The sequence below is a fragment of the Ambystoma mexicanum genome, chromosome 10 (genome assembly GCF_040938575.1).
Source record: "Ambystoma mexicanum isolate Mex_15411 chromosome 10, UKY_AmexF1_1, whole genome shotgun sequence".
Lineage (NCBI taxonomy): Eukaryota > Metazoa > Chordata > Amphibia > Caudata > Ambystomatidae > Ambystoma > Ambystoma mexicanum.
Window position 1 is genome coordinate 726,637,738 of NC_090932.1, and position 22,335 is coordinate 726,660,072.

At 46.0% G+C, this 22,335-nt stretch overlaps 1 protein-coding gene across 38 annotated transcripts in view; it reads right to left on the minus strand.

The window, feature by feature from the left end:
- The window catches only part of LOC138491680 (von Willebrand factor A domain-containing protein 5A-like), a 925,839-nt gene that overhangs the window by 465,100 nt on the left and 438,404 nt on the right, over positions 1-22,335 (minus strand). For 33 of the 38 annotated variants that reach the window (XM_069618327.1, XM_069618326.1, XM_069618329.1 and 30 more), the window contains one exon: positions 13,115-13,141. The exons of the other annotated variants lie outside the window; for them this stretch is intronic. In XM_069618327.1, coding sequence (XP_069474428.1) covers positions 13,115-13,141 — 27 coding nt within the window. The remainder of the gene's footprint in view (positions 1-13,114; positions 13,142-22,335) is intronic. 38 annotated transcript variants of the gene reach the window in all.

The following is a 22,335-nucleotide window of genomic DNA, read 5'->3' on the forward strand; positions in this document are numbered from 1 at the left end:
CAAGTGGGGGAGGGGGGTGGGAGTGGGCTTTGGCGAACAGTCGATGAGACTCTTCCAGACAACCGGGACTGTCGCACTACCAAGAGAATCTAGTATACTGTTTTTACTATTCATTGTTTGTTCGACTTACGCCTCTGGCAGATGTATGATCCTGTTTGAATACTGTTTGCTTCTTTTTGTTTTTTGTAAAACCAATAAAGCTAAATTAAAAAAAAAAAAAGGCGGATTTGATAGCTAATAGCTCTTTATCAGTAATCGCATCGTTTAACTCAGGTGCTGAGAACTTTCTGGACCAAAACGCTACTGGGTGAAGTTGACCAGTTTCAGGATCCTTCTAGGACAGGACAGCTCCCATGGCTAAACTGGATGCATCAGTTTCTACTATGTATGGAAGCTCAGGGCGTGGATGCTTTAAGACAGATGCTGATGTGAATTTCGCTTTCAGCTCTTGGAAGGCCTTTTCAGCCTCTTCGGTCCACAAGAAGCGTTTGTTTTTTCGCAAAAGTGCTGTGATGGGGTGTACAACATGGGGGAAGTCCGGAATGAATCTGCGGTAGAAATGAGCAAATACGAGCATGCTTTGTACCCCTTTGACTTAACTGGGTGATGGCCACTTGAGAATTGCGTCCACCTTTCGAGAGTCCATTCGGACTCCCTTTGGAGTCAGGATAAATCCAAGAAATTCAACTTCCGTAGCATGAAAAACACATTTTTCCAATTTTGCATATAACTTGTGCTGGCGTAGTTTCTCAAGGACGGCACGCACTTGCTTAACATGGTCTGATTCTGAGGAGGAGTACACTAGAATATCATCTATGTATACAACGACACAGAAGTCAATGAGTTCACGAAGGACATTGTTCATAAAATACTGGAAGGCTGCTGGTGCATTGCACAACCCGAAGGGCATCACCTGATATTCGAATAATCCGTACTTGGTGCGAAAGGCAGTCTTCCATTCGTCGCCTTTATTAACACGTACCAGATGATATGCCCCTCGGAGATCTAACTTAGTGTAGATACAAGCATCCTTTACTTGATCTAGTAATTCGGGGATCAGAGGCAATGGGTATCAGTTTTTTACCGTAATCTGATTTAATGCGTGGTAATCTATGCACGTTCTAAGGTCACCTTCCTTTTTTGGCACGAAGAATAAAGCTGAGGATGCAGGAGACTTGGAAGGACGAATAAAGCCATTAGCAAGGTATTGGTCCAAGTATTGCCGTAGGTGAAGATTTTCAGGTTCCGTGAGGGCGTAGATTCTACTGCATGGGGGTTGTGCACCGGGTAGGAGGTCAATTTGACAATCGTATGATCTGTGAGGAGGTAATGTATTGGCCTGTTCTTTTTGAAAAACATCCTGAAATTCTTGGTATTCCTGAGTTAACTGCACGATTGGGTTAACGACTGTAGCCAGGCCTTTGTTCAAAGTTTTCTCCGGGTAACAGGTGTGGGCACAATCCCGGAAGGTTATTCTCTTCTCTCGTCATTCTATACAAGGATTATGTGTTTCCAACCATGGCATCTCCAGTATTATCTGGAACTGTGGGGCTTTGATTAGATAAAACACAATAGTCTCTCGATGCCCATCTTGACTCAACAGTGTAATCTCTGTAGTGGAATGAGTTACAGACCCGAGGCAATCTCAGTTCCATCAACTGTGGTGATGACATCCGAAGTGATCTTTTTGCAAAGACCTAGTTTCATCCTTGACACCAATTTGTGGTCCATATAGTTTCCTACGGCCCCGCTATCTATGTATGCCCTTACTGCGTGCATACGTGATGGCTGCCTGGGATCAAGTAGGACCATTGGGATGATCAGATGCGAGGTCTGAGTGTCCTTCTTTAAGCTCGGCAAGCGGACCTCTACACTTGTCGGGCGTGGTCGTTTCCCGAATCAGGCTCTATGTGGCTTTTATCAGCAACTCCTACCACCTTCTTGGGTGGTTTTGTAGGGCAATCCCGTAGAAAATGTCCTGAGGTTCCACAGTACAGACACAACTGCATCTGTCGTCTTCTTTCTCTTTCCTTTTGAGTTAAGGGTCCTTTAACCCCCCCGATCTGCATAGGTTCAGATGCATCTGTTCCTTTGGGGGCAACGTTGGGTTTAACCAATACCCGATTCTCGAATTTAGCTCGATCAGTCTTTCGGTTCTGAAGTCGGTGGTCTAGCTGGACCACTAAGTCTATAAATTCTGTGCAATCCTGAGGTGGTTTTACAACTTGAGCCAAGACGTCTTTGAGTTCTCCCCAAAGTCCACGATGAAACAATGTAATTCGTTTTTCCTCTGGCCACCCGGTTTCCACCACCAACCTATTGAAGGTTGGAATATAGGTTAGCAGATCCTGGTTACCCTTTCGTAAGGATAAAAGTTCGTTGTCCAGGGCTTGACCCTGTGAGTGTCTGGCAAATAGTTTTTCCATGCTCCTTTGAAAACCCTGAAAATCCCGGAGAAGAGGATCATCCTGGTTGACTAACAGAATGGACCAATCCGCTGCGCTGCCACTAAGATATGACAATACAAAGGCTACTTTGGCTTGGTCATTTGGTCAAAGGCTCCTGGTCTGCATAAAAAGTGCAAGCGGCATTGGTTCATAAACACGGCAAACCTTTTGGGGTCCCCAGCAAAACGTTCGGGTGGAGCTAACCGAATATTTCCTGGTAAAACCACTTGCACAGGATTGTTTGATGAAACAGGGGTTGGTTTTCCCCCATATCCAGGTAGGGGCGTTTGCCCAGATTGGTTTTGCAGTAGTTGCCTAGCCAGATCATCAGTGCGCTCCTTTGAGACAATCAGTTCTCTCCTGAGGGCATTAGTCTCTTGGTGAGCGGCATGTACTTCCGCCCTAACTTCCCCCAATAATTTGGCCAGTTGGTCAGTTTCCGAGGTTTCCATAACACCCAGGTTGGTATTTTTAGAAAGGCTTTGTGTTCTGTTACGCTCACCTGGACCCCACAGGGGTGTCGATCGGATCCGGACAGCTGCGGTCTCCATCAACGTGATGCGTAGTGCAGAGATGACTGTCTGGACTGGCCGGCCTACTCTTGTCTGTTGGACCCGAAGAAGTATTTTCCTGCAAGTGGAGACAGGGATTAGCCACCTGTGGGTTTTAGGGATGGCCTCCCAACTGTTCTCGCTCTCCCCCACTAATCACCTCCGATATCCCCTTAGTAACCTCACCTTATGTTTGTAAAAGATGAGCTCTCCATCCTGCGTGTCTTGCAGGGGTGCGTAGATACCAGTTACTTCACTGGTTTGAAGGCGTTGGGAGAGTTCCGGTAAGCATTGACTCTGAAGTCCCAGGCGCGATTGGTAAGTATCAGGTTCAAAGAGTTCAATGTGCCCGATGTTCACTCTTGTCCCCTTCCTTCCTTAAGTTGCAACTGATTTTGTGAGAAGGTCTCGTAGCTGCTGCTGGCGTTCAGGTAAGAGTCTGTGTTACCCAACGCTGTCCGGTAACTATTGCATGCGTTAACGTGTTGTTTTTCTCCCTCTTTACAGATGCGGCATATGAAGATATGGAGAATAATACCGCCGGTGGTAAATCAGGTAAGTCTATGGTGGTAAGAGGTATTTGTTGATTCCCTTGGCTCACCTTGTTATTCTTGTGCCCCTAGGTGCCGGAGTACGGCGAAGAAACGATGGAGACAGTGCCGGATCGAAAGATGCTGTGAGAACTGGTGAGTATGGTGCCGTGCTGGAGCTGGCGAAGCGACGCGTGCAGGACTGATGTACTTTCCAGGTCGGGAGATGAAATGGATCCGGAATCAGGTGAGGAATTTGAAATAAGTTTGTTTTCTAACCTTGTCCTTTTCTTCCTCTTTATTCTAGGAGCTCCGGATTCGAGGCGGGCGTGGCAGAAGACTGGATGCTGGCTGCAGGCACGCGGGTGTGGCAGAAGACTGGATGCTGGCTGCAGGCACGGTGAGAGTCACGCTGCTGGATGCAGAATAACACAAAGCATGTGCTGCTGTTCGGGCGTGGTTTAAATAGCCTCCAAAGTAGTCCCAGGAAAGAAGTTCCCCAGGACCACACCCAAGTAAAAAATAGTCCCTGTAGTAAAATAGTCCCATCCAGGCCTCACGTTGGCTTGGATTTATTTGCAGCATGGTCTGCATGAGGTAAGTAATGTCTATTAGCCTGGCGCCTATGGCGCCAGGACTGAATTTTATTATGAGCCTGGTGCCTGCGGCACCAGGCCTGAACCCAGACAGCCCCTAGCTGGGGCTGCTGGGGTTTTTGGAAATGTCTGGATGCCTGCTTCCGGGGCTGATGGGCTTGATCCGGATGCCCGGGGGTAGGCATCATGACAAACATGTCTGGGGAGGCTTGTGGTCTCGTGCAGAAGGAATGTGACCTAGCAGTTCGGGCTGGACTACCCCTTTGGGGGTGGGACCAAGCTTGATTTGCATATGGTCTTTTCTCCTTTTGTAATGGCTTGACAGGGCAAAGAACGATGGTCTGGAGGGTTGCCCAGAGCAATGCCAGAGGTTAAGATTTATTCTAAACCTTCCAGCCATCACCTCTTTTGTTTTGCTATTGTCACCCAGAGTGGGACGGGTATGCCCAGATGTGGGTCCCAGGCCTACTGGGCCTAGAGTCCCGAATTACTCCGAACTGATGATGCCCAACAAGGCTGAAATATGTCTGGGAATGCTTGTGGTCTCATGCAGAAGGGATGTGACCTAGCATTTCGGGCTGGACTACCCCTTTGGGGGTGGGACCAAGCCTGATTTGCATATGATCTTTCCCCTTTTGTAATGGCTTGGCAGGTGAAGAACGATGGTCTGGAGGGTTGCCCAGAGCAATGCCAGAGGTTAAGATGTATTGTAAACCTTCCAGCCATCACCTCTTTTTTTTGGATATTGTCACCCGAGGGGATGGGTATGCCCAGACGTGGATCCCTTGCCTGCTGGGCCTAGAGACCCAAGCTACTCCTCACTGATGACACCCAACAAGGCTGAAACATGTCTGGGGAGGCTTGTGGTCTCGTGCAGAAGGGATGTGACCTAGCAATACGGGCTGGACTACCCCTTTGGGGGTGGGACCAAGCTTGATTTGCATATGGTCTTTCCTCTTTTGTAATGGCTTGGAAGGCAAAGAACAATGGTCTGGAGGGTTGCCCAGAGCAATGCCAGAGGTTAAGTTGTATTCTAAACCTTCCAGCCATCACCTCTTTTGTTTTGCTATTGTCACCCAGAGTGGGACGGGTGTGCCTGGGCGGCCTGACATAACATCATAGGGTCAAAACGCTACTAATATGAATAGTATTGCATGTTAAACATGATTGGCAAACCGCTATTGCTTTATGCTGCTAAACAGTGGCCTAGTTGGGCGCCAAAGGAACACAAAGGTACTGATGGTGTCCAATGTCCGTAATTTAGTAATTCAGTAAGTAAATGGCAAACAACAGGGTCAGATTACTGAGCAATGACTAAATGAGTGCATACAATTGTACATTTGATGCCCTAGATCTGTCATAGACAGGTGAGTCACAATCAATTATTTGTTAAAGGCAAAAGGTTGGCAACGCCGAGACGCGAGGCCATGGACAGACAGATGGTAAAGGAGTCGATGCTATGCAAGAGGCAATACTGTATTTCAGCTGCGGTGTGCGCTTATCGTAACCATCGACTGATCTGCAGTAGATGTCAGGATGTCACAGGAAGTAGGCCAGCACTGTATAAAATAATTTGAAATAAAGGTGCGATAAACAGATATCTGAATTTAAACCTTGTGCAGCGTGGTGAGCAGCAAGCAAAGGTGACCGCATATCTTAATCCGGCTCAAGGTAGTAGCGTGATGACGGTAAGAGGGGGGCATGGATTCATTGGTAGCTGGCAATTGAAGCTAGGTGAAGGTGTGTTTTGGAGCTTAAGTAGTGTAGCGCTCTGTTGTCTGTTCATGCATTAGGCATGATGAGAGTCAGGATACAGAACAGAAGTGGGGCCACACAATAGACACAGAGAATGTTAAAGTATAATTTGCTAGTATCTGAAGATGGTGTGTTCAAAGGTTGTCATCAGACGATATAGCGGGGCCGAACTAAAAATATTGTGATATTGAATGTGAGCATTGAAGGTATTGTAATACCAACAGTCACGTGCATTACAGCATATGGTACCTTGGTTACTGGGCTACCGATGAAAATTGTAATGGCTTGCCACAGGCAGTAAGTGGTCATGACAGAGAGGTTTCATTGGCTGGGAAGTTTGCTGACTGGGACGACGTGTTAAAGGGGCTTCAGAGCAGACGTCTGGTGTCGGATGGGCAGGATGTCTGGCTCATGGCTCCAGAAGGCCCGGACAGGCACAGACAGGGCCTTGTTGCTATCAGGTCTTAGTGAGAGGGGGCCGGCTCCGCCTACCAGCCAATGCTGTTGGCTGAAGTAGGGGAAGCTGGCCAATCAGGGCTCTGGCAATATGCGTCAAACTACACCTAGTAAGGTGTGAAGATGACGGAGGCCATTTTGTAATGGCAAAAATGAATTCCAAAATAAAGTAGCTACAACTTGTTGCACAGGATCTAATAGTTATAGTTGATCGTTGTGGCTTATAAATGGTGCAGATTCGTGCACTGGCATATACACGCAATTAAGATGATATCGGCAGCGGGTGGGCGGTAGGCAAGGGCTCCTCCAGATCTCACCGTTAAAATAGGAGATGTTGCTGTAGTAATTCTCCATGTCGGCCGAGGTGATTCTGATGGTGGAGAGGGATCCAACCCTCCATCATCACTGCAAGGTGTTCTGTGAGGTGTTCTGAAAGAGATATTTCCCTCCCTCAACCAAACTAATGGTCTGTCAAGCATCAGGATGTCCAAAGCAAAAAACATCCTGTGACCCTGTGACCGTAATCCGATCCTAACACTCAGATTCTATAACTAAGGCCCTCATCAGGGGTTGGGTGGAGCAGCAAAAATGTGGCGGTAATGCTATTACCGCCGCATTACTGCTCCGCCCAATACCGGGATTGCACTACTCGATCTGGCGCACTTTGCGCCAGATCCCGAGTAGTGGTAAGGCTGTAAATCCCCATTTTATTAACAGTGCATAGGACTCTATGGGACTTTTCAGTGCTATTACTGGCAGCGGTAATAGCGCCAGTGGCAATAGCACCAAAAATGGGTGGACATCTGGAGATTTACCTCCAGCTGTTTCCGTCCCAAACTCTGGTTTCGGCGGAACGGTAATGTGGCTGTAATAGCGTTAGATCCACATTTTTGCCACTCCACCTAGCCCGTGATGAGGCCCAATGTCTTTTACTCCAAAAGAAAGTGCACACATGTTCAAGTTCAATCAAAAGGTATAACTCCAACAAAAGGTGGTATGATGTGAATGGTATGATGTATACCTTAAACACAAATAAAAAATAAAATAAAATAATAAATAAAAATAACTCCAACAAAAGTCTCCAATGATCAATGTTCATAGTTCCAAAGGGGACAACTCCCTTCCCCAGGATTCTCTTCACAAAATGAAAGTTAACAGACTAACCAAGTTCTGATGTTCAAGAGGATACTTCTTTCCTCCTGTATTGCAATTCACTCAAGGGGGAAATGACTCCCTTCTCCAGGATTCCACATACAGTATAGTTCACTTCTTAAGTGTATGCATCATCCTTAGAATTCTCCTTTTCATAGAAACATCCCTGGGTATGAGTCCCAGACTCTCAGACCACCTGGTGTACCCCCCTGCCAGGTTCTATTTTACTATAGCTTTATAGACCAACAGCGAGAGCCGTACCAGGCATTATGGGCCCTGAAGACCAAGTTAAAGGCCCGAGCATAGCAGGGGCCTTTAACGAGGTATGAGGGACCATAACGCCGGATACGGCTCGAGCTGCAGGTCTATAAAGCTATTAGAACATCCACTTTATTTTATTCAATTAGAAAAAAAAATATGTGACTAATAAATGCTGCAGAAGTATTTTTTTTATTGGGAAAAGGGTTGGAGGATGGAAAGGGAAGTATTGTCAAGAATAAAATATATTTTAGATTTAAGTGTGTGGTGTCACAGAAATTAAGTAACTGCAGGTGCGAGTCATTTTTTTTCTTCTTTTCAGGCATGCAAATGTGGGGCCAAAGTAATTACAAATTAGTATAAATGAACCATAAATACTACTCTTCAAGAACATTTATCAGGTGGGTATTGGTATGATTCAAATCTGTGTGATGCGTACATTTGTACATGTGTTTCTTTTCATTGAGACATTGTAGTCCAACAGAATGCTTTTAGTTTGTTTCCGTGAGGGGTTGAAGGTGACGTTATGCCATGGTTGCACAGCAGGCAGGCAAACAATTACCAAAGGGGGCCAGGACAAGTTTGGCATGGTGAGCATACTGAGCATTTGGTAGTATTGCGCTATATATAGAAATAAATGTGTTGCCAGTGCGGAATGGAATACAGGGGCATTGGGAAGGCAGAGACTGAAAAGAAAGCATCTTTTCTGCTTACTTTCGTGAGGGGGCTGGGCCACCTCATGCACGGAAACACAGATAATTAACTGTTTCAGTTCCAGAATGGGATGCGGGCAAATCAGAAGGAACGCTGCAATGTACTTCCAGGCAGCAAGTGTGTTTTCCGGGCTACAATGGGCTGCAGTGGCGGCGGTGGCAGTGAAGGTAAGCGCATTCAATTACTTTCCAGGCTTTATTCAGTCTGTGGGCTATACCAGTTCATAAAGCCCGCAGATTGACCAATCACGTCACTGAAAACGTCACTAGGGTGTTCTTATACGTATTATGGGTACGAATCCCAGATTCACTCTTCTCCCAGTATACTCTCCTGCCAGGGCTTTATAACACAATCTATCTTATTCTGTAGAAGGGGACATGAGTCTTCTACGAGTTACTTTAACAATTGTGCATGGGTTTGAATCCCAGATTCACTCTTCACCTGGTATACTCTCCTGCTGGGACTTTATAATGCAATGCCTCTTTCACTTTCTTCCCCTCTCATTCAGCACAAGGGCTCTGGGTCTTCCTTATTTAACAAAGAAAGGGGTTTTTTTCCAGTCTTGCTGCGCCGACACCAAAAGATACTACAAACTGCTTCAATTGCAGGTTTATTGTGGTTTGAAAACAGCCTGACACGTGTTTCGAGCGATTCTTGCTCTTCATCTGAGGCTGATGGGTTTATACATAATACATTTAAGCAAAAACAAATTTAAACTTACAAACAATTATGTATCATTACGAAATTAATTGAAAGAAACATAAAATGCATGGAAGTGGGGGAGAAAACAAGAGGGGTTGGCATACCAACACAACCCCGTACCCAATATATACATTTAGACATTTTATACATGGAAACACATGGAGGGGCAGGACGACAAAAACAACCAATTTTTGGGGAAATATCCATACAATAATACAGAAAGACACGTAACAACCATAATCAAAAAAGTTCAATTAAACACGTACAAATTGGGGGGGGGGGAATTAAATGAAAATTCATTTGTACAATACCATTCCATTTTGATTGCAATTGTTGTTGATACATACGTGATTATAATTGGTGGATCCCGGTTGGGATTAGAGAGATTTATAAGCGGAGAATAGAGAAAGGAAAAAAGAGAGAGAGGAGAAAAGGAACAGAGCAAAGCTATTAGAGCATTGTAAACACAGGCTTTTGAGGTCTGAAATGACCAATTGTCTAAGATAGAAAACAAATTTCATATCATTTTTCGCATCCGCATGTCTGTGTTATTTCAGACAATGCGTGCATTTTCAATGTATTGGCTACTTATTTAAGTAGCCAATACATTGAAAATGCACGCATTGTCTGAAATAACACAGACATGCGGAATGCGAAAAATGATATGAAATTTGTTTTCATTCAAATGCAGGCCCCAATTAACTGTTGGGTCGGGTGAACAAATGAATAGGTGATCCACGAACCTCCGGTGATAAAGAAATTTGATACCATCACCCACTATGGCCATTTGTAGCCGTTCTTCTCACGTCCATCCAGGATGTAAGTTGTGGCTTGGTGATATATTTTGTGACTGTTGTCCCCGAAAGGGGGACCTTAGTGCTAGTTGTGATGTGTCTTTTTAACGTGTGTTTCTCTCTACCTTGTGTGTACTTTTTTGACCCATAGGAGAGATATAGCGTACAAACCTGTTAACATTGGTATAAGCAATCTTTTATGCTGGACAATTTAATATATGTTGTATTGGCATTGAAACCATTGTCGCTCACAAAATCTGTTGTTTGTTTATTTTTAGACTATGCAAAATTGACTGGGGTTTATGAAAGAGGTTTCCATTTTGAATAAAAGAAATTGTCTGTCCTGAAGAAGGCCGAAAAATCACAGGTGTAGAGACACTAGAGATAGTGTCTCAATCTCCAACAAGGCCGAAACATGTCGACACTTGACAAGACTTATCCATTTCTAAAGTCTTACATCTAGAATACTGCTTTATCAACATCAGCTAGTTTTTCATCAAATTTACTAACCCCTATCATGTTTTTAGGATTAGATTAAGCCGATTATGCAGTTATTGATTGATGACATATATCTGTATATTTCAGCTTTCTCTCTTTTTTAACTTTTCTAAATGTGTCTTAATAATAAATTGATTTAGACTCATTTATGACTATTGATTTGTAGCGTTCGGATTTTGTGAAGGTGTATAAGTGAGATGGTTGTGTACGTTGTTCTAATAATATGAGACTTGCATCACAAATAAGTTCGATAAATATATCACCCAGCCCAGCCTGCCTGGACTATGAGTGGGGTAGTCAATAGTCTCTTTTTGTATAAGTGCCCTGTGCCTTGTTCTCCCGTGCCGAGACTATGACCCCCCGTTAACAAAAATTAAGGGAGATTACCTAGTTAATCTACCTGATTAGTGTGAGGGTCAGATGTGTTTTGGACACTAGGCCAACTTATTTTAGTTTTGTTTTCATAGGTAGGGACATTTCCTTTTGGTGAGGTCAAGATAGGCCTGTTTCCAAACCCCTTTTTCTTTCAATAAAAATGCTGAATGTGGCAAACACTGCAACCTTGTGTCTGCCTCTCATTGCTGATCCCTCATGGTACGGAGCACTCACTCCTGGTGCTGGAACAAAGCCTGCCCTGGCTTTGTGTTCCTGCCATGACTTCTCTTTCTCGTAGTGGCTTCTCAAGTTGAAAAGCACCGCTAAACTACGTGGCCAGTCTGCAGCTCGGCTAGTCACATCTTCTCTCGCTGTGGACAGCGTTTGGCAATCTCGGCTCTCGGTTATACCTGCTCCTTGGATTCCCTAGCTGGCACAGTGTGCTGAGGTTGGCTCCCTTTCTCACTACCTCCTCTCGCCTGCCCTCTGGGTTTGCCTTCAGGTCAGGATACCGTCTGCTTTGTACTCTATGCTGCATCTCCTGCCCACTCCCAAGCTGATGCTTGGAAAAAGAAGCTTCATGTATTTTCCTATGGCAGCTGATTTAAACTCCTGCCTCCAAACTGGAAGGTGTTTTGGACCAATCACATTCTTCCAAACACTAGACTGCATGTCGTGGTTCACACTGTTGTTCATTGCAGTTCTCTACCTCGTTTCAGTACATGTTATTTTAAAAGATGAAACATTTTCATGAGTACTGTTATCAACTTGCAGCGTATTGAAGGGACTTATCACACTATGCCATTAAGGCATGGGGAATAGAGGGGTATCCATGAATGGAAAGGGGGGATACCATAGCCCTCATTCTGAGTTTGCCGGCCCAAAAACAACAGTGGCAGTAAGCCCACTGCCACCATTGTTTCCAGACCCGCTAAGTCCAAGTCTTCGGCCGTGTGGCGTTACACCCGCCAGGTCTGCCCTGGCAGGCGTAACGCCACCGGCCACAGACGGACGTGGAAACACTGGCACCATTACCACATGGTGCCAGTGTTTCTGCGGTCCCCATTCCCGTGGAGTCCTATGGGACTCGACAGGAATAGGGAGTAACGGAATGCCAGTGTCGGATTTACCGGACCACCGGGGCTGTAATGCCCCGGTAATTCCAGCAAGTCCGGCGCCGGTAACTCATTGCAGGTCTGACGGCAAACCTGCCAGTTTTTCCGGCACAGTTACAGCCGGATTTGTAATGAGGGCCCATATCTAGTCTGATGAAGTCTGAGTCCGCCCTTGAGGATCGCCTCCCCTCATGTGATCCTCCCTCATACAGCCACCCCAAGGGTCAGGATCAGGTAGCGGCTGCCATCCCCTGGCCACATGAGGAGAGGCTACCTCAGGCAAAGGAGTGATGACATCATAAGATTCATCACACTACCTACAGCACAATCTATGCACGACCTGTCAGCTTTTGTGCAGAAGACCTTAACGACTGACTTAAAGGATACTCCTTAGGTATGGCCAGCGAGGTTAGAATTGATCCATTTGTTTGCCAAGCTTACAACATCCATCTCATGAAGATGTGATAGTAGCATAGAGATAACTGTTGTGTGTCTGAAAAGAAAACATTTAGCTAGGTATGTATGCACTATAAAAATCACACACATCAGAGTATGGGATGAATACAGTGCAAATCAGGATTCCAAGCATTGCGCTCTGGACACTGTACGAAAAAGGGACAATACAGAGAGTGACAGCTGGGGATATTTGGGAGAGGCAAGGCTGATTAGGAGGATTTAACCAGTTGGGCTAGGGTCCCCTGTATGTATATCTCCAGAGAGCTGTGTGAAACTTGAATGCAAATGTTTGAATTTTGGCAAGGTCCTTTCCGCCTTTCATTGTTAGCCAGTCGATCAAATTAGTAACATTTAGTTTAGTAATAGTGACATCTGTTATTTACAATGCAATGAAGATATACTATAAACACACAAAGGTTAACCTGGTCACATGAGCGTGCAACACAAAACTCTCTTTAGGCAAATATATCTCCCTAAGATTATTGAGACACATGCCCTAGGCACACGTGAACATGGTACAAGGTTACCCTGAACAGAAATTCTGGCAACACCACTGAGTGCATCCCAAACAATTGCTGAGAAAAGTGTTTCTTGTTGGAGCTCATTTGGGATACAACAAAAACTGGCACAATGTTAGCTGACCATGTTTAAAATTAATGTGATCTATGCATGCTACCTGCTGCAATAAAGCATTTTAAAATAATAAATAACTTACCCCTGCAGTATGACCAAGGAAATGCACCTTTAAAACATAGGCAACAAGAAAAAATCAGCTAACAAGTACAAATAAAGCATGTCACATTCAATGGTTCTCTTTACAATTCTGTTATCATTCAACCTGAACTCCATTTTCCTTTTACTTTTGGATTCAGAATTGTGTTAGTAAACTGGATCACTTTTCCCCTAGTCTTGCCTGTTTAACGCACATCACAAGTCCTTATATCGTTTAAAATATACAGACACATTTTGCAAACTTTAGGATGATCAAAATGTTAGCAGCGGTTTGCAGTTTTCTATTGAGTAGTGTTCAGAAACCCCTTTGCCTTATCTCAGAACTTGAAGAATTCCTAATTGTCTCAGGCATATTTGAAAGGAAGTCAAAATCTTGAATTTGATGCTCTCTCAACAGGGATTATGATCCACTACTTTGCGGCACAAATAGATCTGCACTATCCCTGTACAGCCAACAACCCTAAACTCTGTACATCAATCTGTGTGGGTTAGGGTGGGACTGATCCTTCCTAGGTTAGAGAGAGCAGGTTGCCCATTAGGTCCCTTGGCTGAAGAAGAAAATAAAACCCTTGAACATTTTTTGGAAATTGGTGTGTTCTTGAGACCATCTGTGACAGTAATTTGATGTTGGAAGAAATAAAAACCCATGTAGTCTTGGAGAAGTTTGTCAACTTTCTGTGGAGCCACAAGGTTCAAGTGGGCCCAGTAGTGGAGACCATTCCTAATGCACACTACACCATGGAAACTCCTCTTGATGCAACAAGGATTAAAAATGTCAAGGAATGCAGAAACGTAGGGGTTGGGATTTGGTGATTGCTGATTGTGCCAGCAGAGGACCTCATCCCCGACTTTTGCTACTAACTCCCATGGCACCCAAAGCTAAAGATCCCAGCTCCTGTAAGAGACAATGCTTTACATGTGGGAAGCTAGGGCACATTTCAAATGCTTACACCACAGCTGTATCCCAGATGCTGAACAACACCAGTCATGAAGTACCCCTGCGTCCTAGGAGACTGATTCAAGGTAGGACTAGTGGGTGGACACAGACGCCTTGGAATCTGAGAATGAACGAGATGAAAAAGATATGTTGGGCCAAGGAGAAATGGGCCCAGAGTTATTACATTACTATAAAGCTGGAAGGATAATCTGCAATGCTCTTACTAATTCCATAAGTCAACAGTTCTTCGTTAGTACCCAACCAGCTGATATGCAACTGGTTGTTCCTAGTGACAGATGTACAAGGTGATAGAGAAGTCTACTCAAAAGCACACCTGCATTTTGACATTGAAGACATTTTTTTCCTGTGGATGGGACACTGATGCCTGAACTCCCAGAAGACATTATCCTGGCATTGACCTCAAGGACCTAGAAATGTGGTTCCAAAAGAGTAAGGAAGGAGCCCTTTATAAGCCAACAGAAAAAATCAGAAGAAGAGGAAGGAACATTTTTGGCAAGGGGGATCCAAAGGAGGGGATGTGTGTGGCCTCAGAATATTCTAGATCTTCTTCCCCCTAGAGAAAACGCCCCAAAACTCTTACAAGCTGTGTAGAGGGGGGCTCAGCGAAGGGGGTACATGGGTCAAAGTCCCCAGTATATATAGAGAGAGGATGGTGGAGTTAGCAAGGAAATGGGATGCTGCCACAAGCCAGCTGATGTGGGATCTTGGTATGGCATCAAGAGCATTCCCTGGTTACCCAACCATAATCAGGACTTGTACTATAGGGACTAGCTGTATGTGAAGCAAGAAATCGCCCTAAACCTACTGTGAGGAGTCGGGAAAGAGACACAGACACATAGAGGTTATATTGAATGAAAGACACTTTTATTGAAACACAAAAAGGGTTGGAAAATACCTCACTGTTCCTAATCTAGGAGGTATTTCCCCACCTCAATCAAAACCAAGGGTCTTTGAAGCATCAGGATGTCCAAAGCAAAAACCGTCCCGTACCCGTAACCCTCACAGTCTATAAGTATGAAGGGACAATGTCTTTTGCGCCAAAAGAAAGTGCACAAATGTTCGAGTTAAATCAAAAGGTATAACTCCAACAAAAGGTTCCATTGATTAATGTTCGCAGTTCCAGAGGAGACGACTCCCTTCCCCAGGATTCTCTTCGCAAAATAAAAGTTCACACAATATCCAAGTTGTGATGTTCGAGAGGATACCTTCCCCTCCTGTATTGCAATTCATGCCAGGGGAAAAGACTGCCTTCCCCAGGATTCCACATTCAGTATAGTTCAACTCTTAAGGGTATGCATCTTCTTTAGAAATCACTTTTTCATTGAAACATACTCTGGGTCTGAATCCCAGACTCCCAGTTGACCTGGTGTACTCCCTTGCCAGGTTCTATTTTACTACTTGCATGGGTGTGAATAGCAGATCCGCTCTTCACCTCGTATACTCTCCTGCCAGGACTTTATAACACAATGGGCCTCATTACTACCCTGGTAGTAGCCGTGCCAGTATAAACGTCACAGCTGCTGTCAGGGTTGTTTGTTTTCCGGCACTAGGCAATGGGGACTAACCGGGGCATTACAGCCCCGGCGCTTCCGATAATTCCTCATTGGCGGGCGCCGGAAAAAATTACTCCCCATTCCCATTTGCGTCCTATTGGACTCAATGGGAATGGGTAGGACGGATGCACCGACACCATTCGTGAATGGTGTCGGTGCATCCGTTTTGGTCTGCGAGCGGGTGCCTGAGTGGGTCAGACCTGGCGGGCGGATAAGTACCAGCTCGCAGACTCCTGCTTTGCTGGTCCGGTAACAACAGTGCTGGTAGCTTACCGGCACTATTGTTAACTGACCGGCAAACTTGTAATGAGGCCCAATCTCTTTCTGTAGAAGGGGGCATGGGTCTTCCCCAAGTTACTTTAACAATTCTGCATGGGTATGAATCCCAGATTCACTCCTCACCTGGTATACTTTCCTGCTGGGACTTCATATTACAATGTCTCTACCTATTTCACTCTGATTCAGCACAAGGGGTATGGGTCTTCCCATAGTTACTTTATGACCAAGTACTGGGATGATGAAGGTGACGCTGATCAATGAGAATTACGTGTTCCCCCTAACTTTGGCAACTAATTCACTCTTTGAGGGCCTCTTCGGCGTTCCCTTCTCCCCTTTGGTTTTTCCGATAACTTCTGCGTACTCTCTGACCATTCACACTTGTTTGGGTACTTGTCTCGATTTCTGTGGTTGTCGAACAGATTTTCCCTGCTGTTAGTACAGAGCGTTCACAATCCTGGTGCTGGAACAAAGCCTGCCCTGGCTTTGTGTTCCTGCCACGACTTCTCTTCCTCTTGGTGGCTTCGTCCATTTTGCTACGGCAGCTGATTCAAACTTGCGCCTCCAAACTCGAAGGTGTTTTGGATCAATCACATTCTTCCAAACACTAGACTGCTTGTCCTGGTTCACACTGTTGTTCATTGCAGTTCTCTTCCTCGTTTCAGTACATGTTGTTTTAAAAGATGAAAACTTTTCATGAGTACTGTTATCAACTTTGGCAGGGTATTGAAGGGACTTATCACAATATGCCATTAAAGCATGGGGAATGGGCGGGGTATCGCTCAATGGAAAGGGGGATACCATGTCTCGTCTGATGAAGTCTGTGTCCACCCCTTGAGGATCACCTTCCTTCATGTGATCCTTCCTCGTGTAGCCACCCCCAGGGTCAGCATCAGGTAGTGGCTACCGTTCCCTGGCCACATAAGGAGAGGCTACCTCAGGGACAGGATTGATGACATCATCAGATTCATCACACTACCCACAGCACAATCTCTGCACAACCTACCAGCTTTGAGCAGAAGGCCTTAACAACTGACTTAAAGGATACTCCTTAGGAATGGCCAGTGAGGTCAGAATTGATCCAGTTGTTTGCCAGGCTTACAACATCCATCTCATGAAGATGTGATAGTAGCAGGCAGCGATATTCAACAGTGTCAAACACAGCCAAAAAAATCTAGTAAAATAAGTGCTGCAATATCACGACCATCAGCTGTCATCTTCAGGTTATCAAGGACACTAAACATGATATATTCAGTTCTCACAAAAGAAAGCCTGAAGACTAGAGGTCCCCATGGGGCAGCCATGAAGGGGTTGTAGAAAAGAGGTGGGTTGGAAATATATACAAAATAATAAATATTAGGTGTCTTCTAACCTCACACCACCACAACCCAAAAAGGAGAAAGAAAATACCTGGAACAGAAAAAAAATGCAGCGATGTCCAGAAGGTGATTTTGAATGACATAGCCCAGTTCCATGACATCATAAAACTAGGATGCAGAATTTAGAATGAGAATACTTGCTAATCTTTCATATAGAAAACAACAAACGCATCTTTGGGGCATTTGAGGCTGTACTCGTGACAGCCAAAACCTATTGGCTGTGTCAATGTTTGCTGGATATTGTGTCATGTAGTTATCGGAGTGGTTAAATAATGGACCTCACCCTAAGGAGGCTTCAAAATCTCACAGAGAGGAGATTATAATTTCATGTAGGGTAGCTTGTGCATCTCGCTTAAGGGGAGCTTCCGTATCCAGATTTCCAAATTGTTAGGAGCTATGTAGCTCCTCTCTCTACCCTAAGAGAGCCTGGTTACCTTGCCAACAACAGTTTCCAGGAGTTACTTTTGGCTTTGAAGGCCAAATGGTGCCTTACAAACATGCATATGTGGCATTCACTTTGAGAGTTTGATTATGTAAAGAAGAATTGGGATATAGCTAGGACCCCTTTAAACATAATGGATCATACATAATGGCTAAAAAGTTAAAGTGTGCTTCTCATGTCTATGTTAGATTTATGGTACCCTGTGTCTTTGCTCCTCATTCCCCAGTGGTAGATCCTGCCTGCTGAGTGATGGCTAACACCCAAGAATAGGATTTAGTTCCTGTTCAGCAAACCTTAATTTCGAACCCTGCTTATCTCCCTGAGGGATGATTATGCATTGTACCGATGCAGGCATGTTCATCCTTCCGACGGAATCATGTGAACAAATAGGGTTATTTTGTGAATGCTGCTGACAGCAGTTTGTGTCCATCATTTAGAGGGTGATGTATCGAAATTCACTGGGCCTCATTACGGGTCCTGCAGCGGGTCCCGCTCTGGACGCCTGGTCAGACCAGACGTCCTTAGCGGGACCCGCTAGCAGTACAGGATGCTAACAACGGCCCCGTTATTAACGGGGCCATTGTTAGCATCCTCCCCATTCCCATTGAGCCCTATGGGGGCTCAATGGGAATGGAGACGTACTGGGTCTGGGTCCTGCGAAAGGGAATTACCGGGCCCTCCAAGGTCGGAATGGCCCGGTAAGTCCCCTTTTGCGGGACCCGGACCTGAGTTTGGAGGTAGCCATGCCACTAAAAACGGCATGGCTACCTCCAAACTCGTAATGAGGCCCACTGTGTTTAAACAGTTTTTTTTTATTGATTTATTTGTATTTGGCACATGTACCTTTACAAATCTTTCTTCAATAGTATATAAAAAGACATCTAAGAAATATCAGCATTTCCTTAAAAAAAAGAGCACAACAAAGACATATCATCTAAAACACAACAGAAGCGTATCATCTAAAACAGTTTACATATTTACATATTTACATAAAGGAAAAGCATTTATCTACTTCGTAGAGCAAAACATACTAGATCTTAAACGGTTCTATGTTCTTACATCCCCAGTTTATTTTTCGCTGCCTTCTTTGCCAAAAATGTTTTGCTGAAAATAATCATCTCATTTTATTTTTATTTGCGGGGTCGCCCCAATTACCCTCCCCTTATTCCCTATTCCCTATAAACGACCCCACCATGTCCCTTATATGTCTCCCATGCCCCCATATTTTTAGATTTTTTTTTCTCGGAAAAACATTTTCAGCAAACAATGGCGAGGAAAAAAAAAACAGGCAATGAATGAACGTCGTACCATTTAAACTGCACCTGCCGTACAGGTCCCATGGGTAACAGACTGGCTCATACATGTAATACATTACAAAGAAGTACCATCAGGAATACTTATAGAACATTTCAACAGCTAATGGGAAACACCATCTTTATGCATTCCCACAAACTCATAACCAGAACTAATTATCGCTGTGGTGAAACTATACAGTATCCAACTTGTGCAGTTACCTTACCCACCTATGAGGAATAGGAAAAACTACTCTTAATAATATCTAGCATTAAATCCCCAACATTTGGGGCCTCGTTACGAGTAGCGCGGTAAAAACGGGGTCATTACCGGCATGGAGGTACGAGCGGGTCCGTGCTCGAATGATGCCACTAATAGCGGGTGATTACAAGTGCGCGAGCACGCGCAAACCCCCATGCCGGTAATGGCCATACCGGCATGCCGCTAAAGGCCCTCCAACCCCCCCGATAGCGCCATCAAGGCACCCGCCGATACCGCCACTGCCTAGGAGGGACCCCTTAATACCGACCCGGTAATGACAACATGCTAATACCGGGCTCGTAATACTGGACCCGGAAGTAACGTCATTGCGTCGGAATGGGAAAAGCGCTGGCGGCCATCTTTAAAAACACAATCCATTGCAATCCTTCCAAACTACCAGTCGTTTCCTGGAGAGAGCTCAGTGGCCATTCTTTCACAATGTCTAAGGTAACCCGTAAGACCACCCCCGCCTGCGGAAACAGCGCTTTTCAGACGCTGAATTAAACATGCTTGCGGACACCCTTGCCACACATGCTGACGTGATCAAATCACAGAACCTGAAGCGTGAGGTGCAGCAGCGGAAGAAGGACATCTGGCAAGAGGTAGCCTGCAAGGTCTCCGCTGTTGGAACCACCCCACGGAGTGTCAAGGATTGCAGGAAGAGGTGGGATGACCTCCATCTCAGGGTCCTCAAAATCCTTGCGAGCAACAGGAGGGAGGCCATGGCCACAGGCAGGGGTCCACACTCTCCAGCCAAACTGACCACCTGGGAGGAGACGGCAAGCACCTTTATAAATCCCGAGTCCATCGAAGGATTTGAAGAGATGGAGATGGGTGCGGCAACATCACCAGAAGGAGGTGAGTGAACCTGCAGACCCCTGTAGGGGAAACCATGACATAGCGCGAGTGATGTGGAAGAGAGTGTAGGCAAGGCAATGCATGTCCCAACACCCACATGAACCTGTTCAAGTCCAGATGGAGGGCCAAACCCTGCCAGACAAAAAATGCATGCTGAGTGCTAATCCCATAACCAACACATAGCCAACAAACATGGACCATGCCCATGTAATACATCACACAAACCCCAATACAACGGCATGCCACCTGCCATGCAGCAAATGCCAAAATGCCCCCTCAGACTACCCTGTGTGACATACCTGTAAAACATGAATGCATGATTAATGAAATACTGCACAGCACCATAGTATGCATCTGGTATGTAACACCATCACTGATGCCCTGCATCTCTTCTACCCCCCAAGCACCGATGGAGAAGATGCCAGCCAAGACACCACCACGAGGGCATCCACATCCCGGTCACAAAGGGCAACCGAAACCACCACCTCCGGGTCAGCATCGCAGCCCACCCCTACAGCCAGTGCACCTGACACCATCAACACCCAGCTGCCCACACTAGTGGAAGGGGAGGCCCTAGAAGCACTGGCCACCACTGAAGATGACTTTGAGGACAATGTGGACCCGGAAGGAGTCACGGATGTGGCTTGTTCAGGCACCCCAGGCTCTGTGTCCACCCCCCACCCCAAACTCAGCCCTCACCCACCTACAGCCGTGCTGATCCCTGCCTGCACGACTCTGACCTGAGCCCCTTCCCCGAGGACAGCACTCAAGATGCAGGCCCCGTGTCAGCACCACCCACCACACCTGCTCCCACCAACAGCCTTGAGTCACGGCTGGTGAGGGTGGAGGCCCGACAGGAGTCGATGTTGGAGCTCCTGCGGCAATACATAGCGGATGGTGAGGACACCAGGCGGGAGATAGCCACAGCCATAGTGGGGACCACAGCCGCCATTACAGCCAACACAGCCGCAGTCAATGCCTCGGCAGTGCTGATGAGGGACTGTCTCGGGGCTTTCACCCAGGTACTAACATCAATCCTGCTGCACATGCAGCAACCACGACTTGCAGCAGGCATGGAAATCCCCACCGACTCCTCATCAGCCACCACACCCGCTTCCTCTGTCCCCACCAGCCCTGTGCGGCCTACCAGAAGGAGTGAGAGGCACACAGAAATGCTGCCTTCGCAAAGCAAGAAGGCCCGCAAATAGTGTGGGAGGACAATGGGAGTGGCTCACATGGTGTTGGGGTGAATGGGAGCATTTGGGGATTTGGGGAAGTTCACTGGGGGGGTTTGTAGTTTACTGGGGGGGGTTGGGAGTTCACTGGGGGGTTTGTAGTTTACTGGGGGGGTTTGGGAGTTCACTGGGGGGTTTGTAGTTTACTGGGGGGGGGGGTTTGGGAGTTCCCTGGGGGTTTGAGGGGGTGGGGGTTGTCACATATTAGCAGTTTGAACCAATAAACCCTTTGTGAGAAAAAACATTCAATGCCTGGACATTGTTCATTTTGTGTATATCCATTTAATGTATGACGGTGTTCAGTGTTCAGTGTCCAACTCCCAACATTCCCTGTGAGCATGTCCACATGGACCCAGTGTGTCACTGACACATGTCTATCATAGTCCCTGTGGTTCAGAAGTATTTGTGAATCAGTGATTGGCGTACTGCATGACCATCCTGTGCATCACGTACTGGCAGGGGTGCTGCTTCACCTTCGTCTCCATCCTCATCATCCTCACCCGGTGCATGCATGTCAATGTCAGGTGGCAGTGGTACATTTCTCCGGACGCACATGTTGTGCAGCATGACACAGGCCATGGTGATCTTTGCTACCTTCTCAGGCCTATAAAGGAGTGCTCCACCAGAACTGTTTAGGCAGCGGAACCGCTCCTTCAACAGGCCAAAGGTCTGCTCAATCACAACACGGGTAAGGGTGTGAACCCGATTGTACTCCTCTTCATGGCTGTTCTGCGGTTCCGCACAGGGGTAAGTAGGCACAGCCTCAAGGGATATCCTCCATCACCTGCAAGCAAATAAAAATAGGTGTGTGTCACTCTGAGCTGCCACCTTCAGGAAGCACAGTCATGCCCGCAGCTATTTGGTGTGTACATGCACATGTCCCTGTACGCATGCACAAATGTTATCTAGATGCATACTATACTGCTCTGAGGTGTGGTAGTCTGGATGG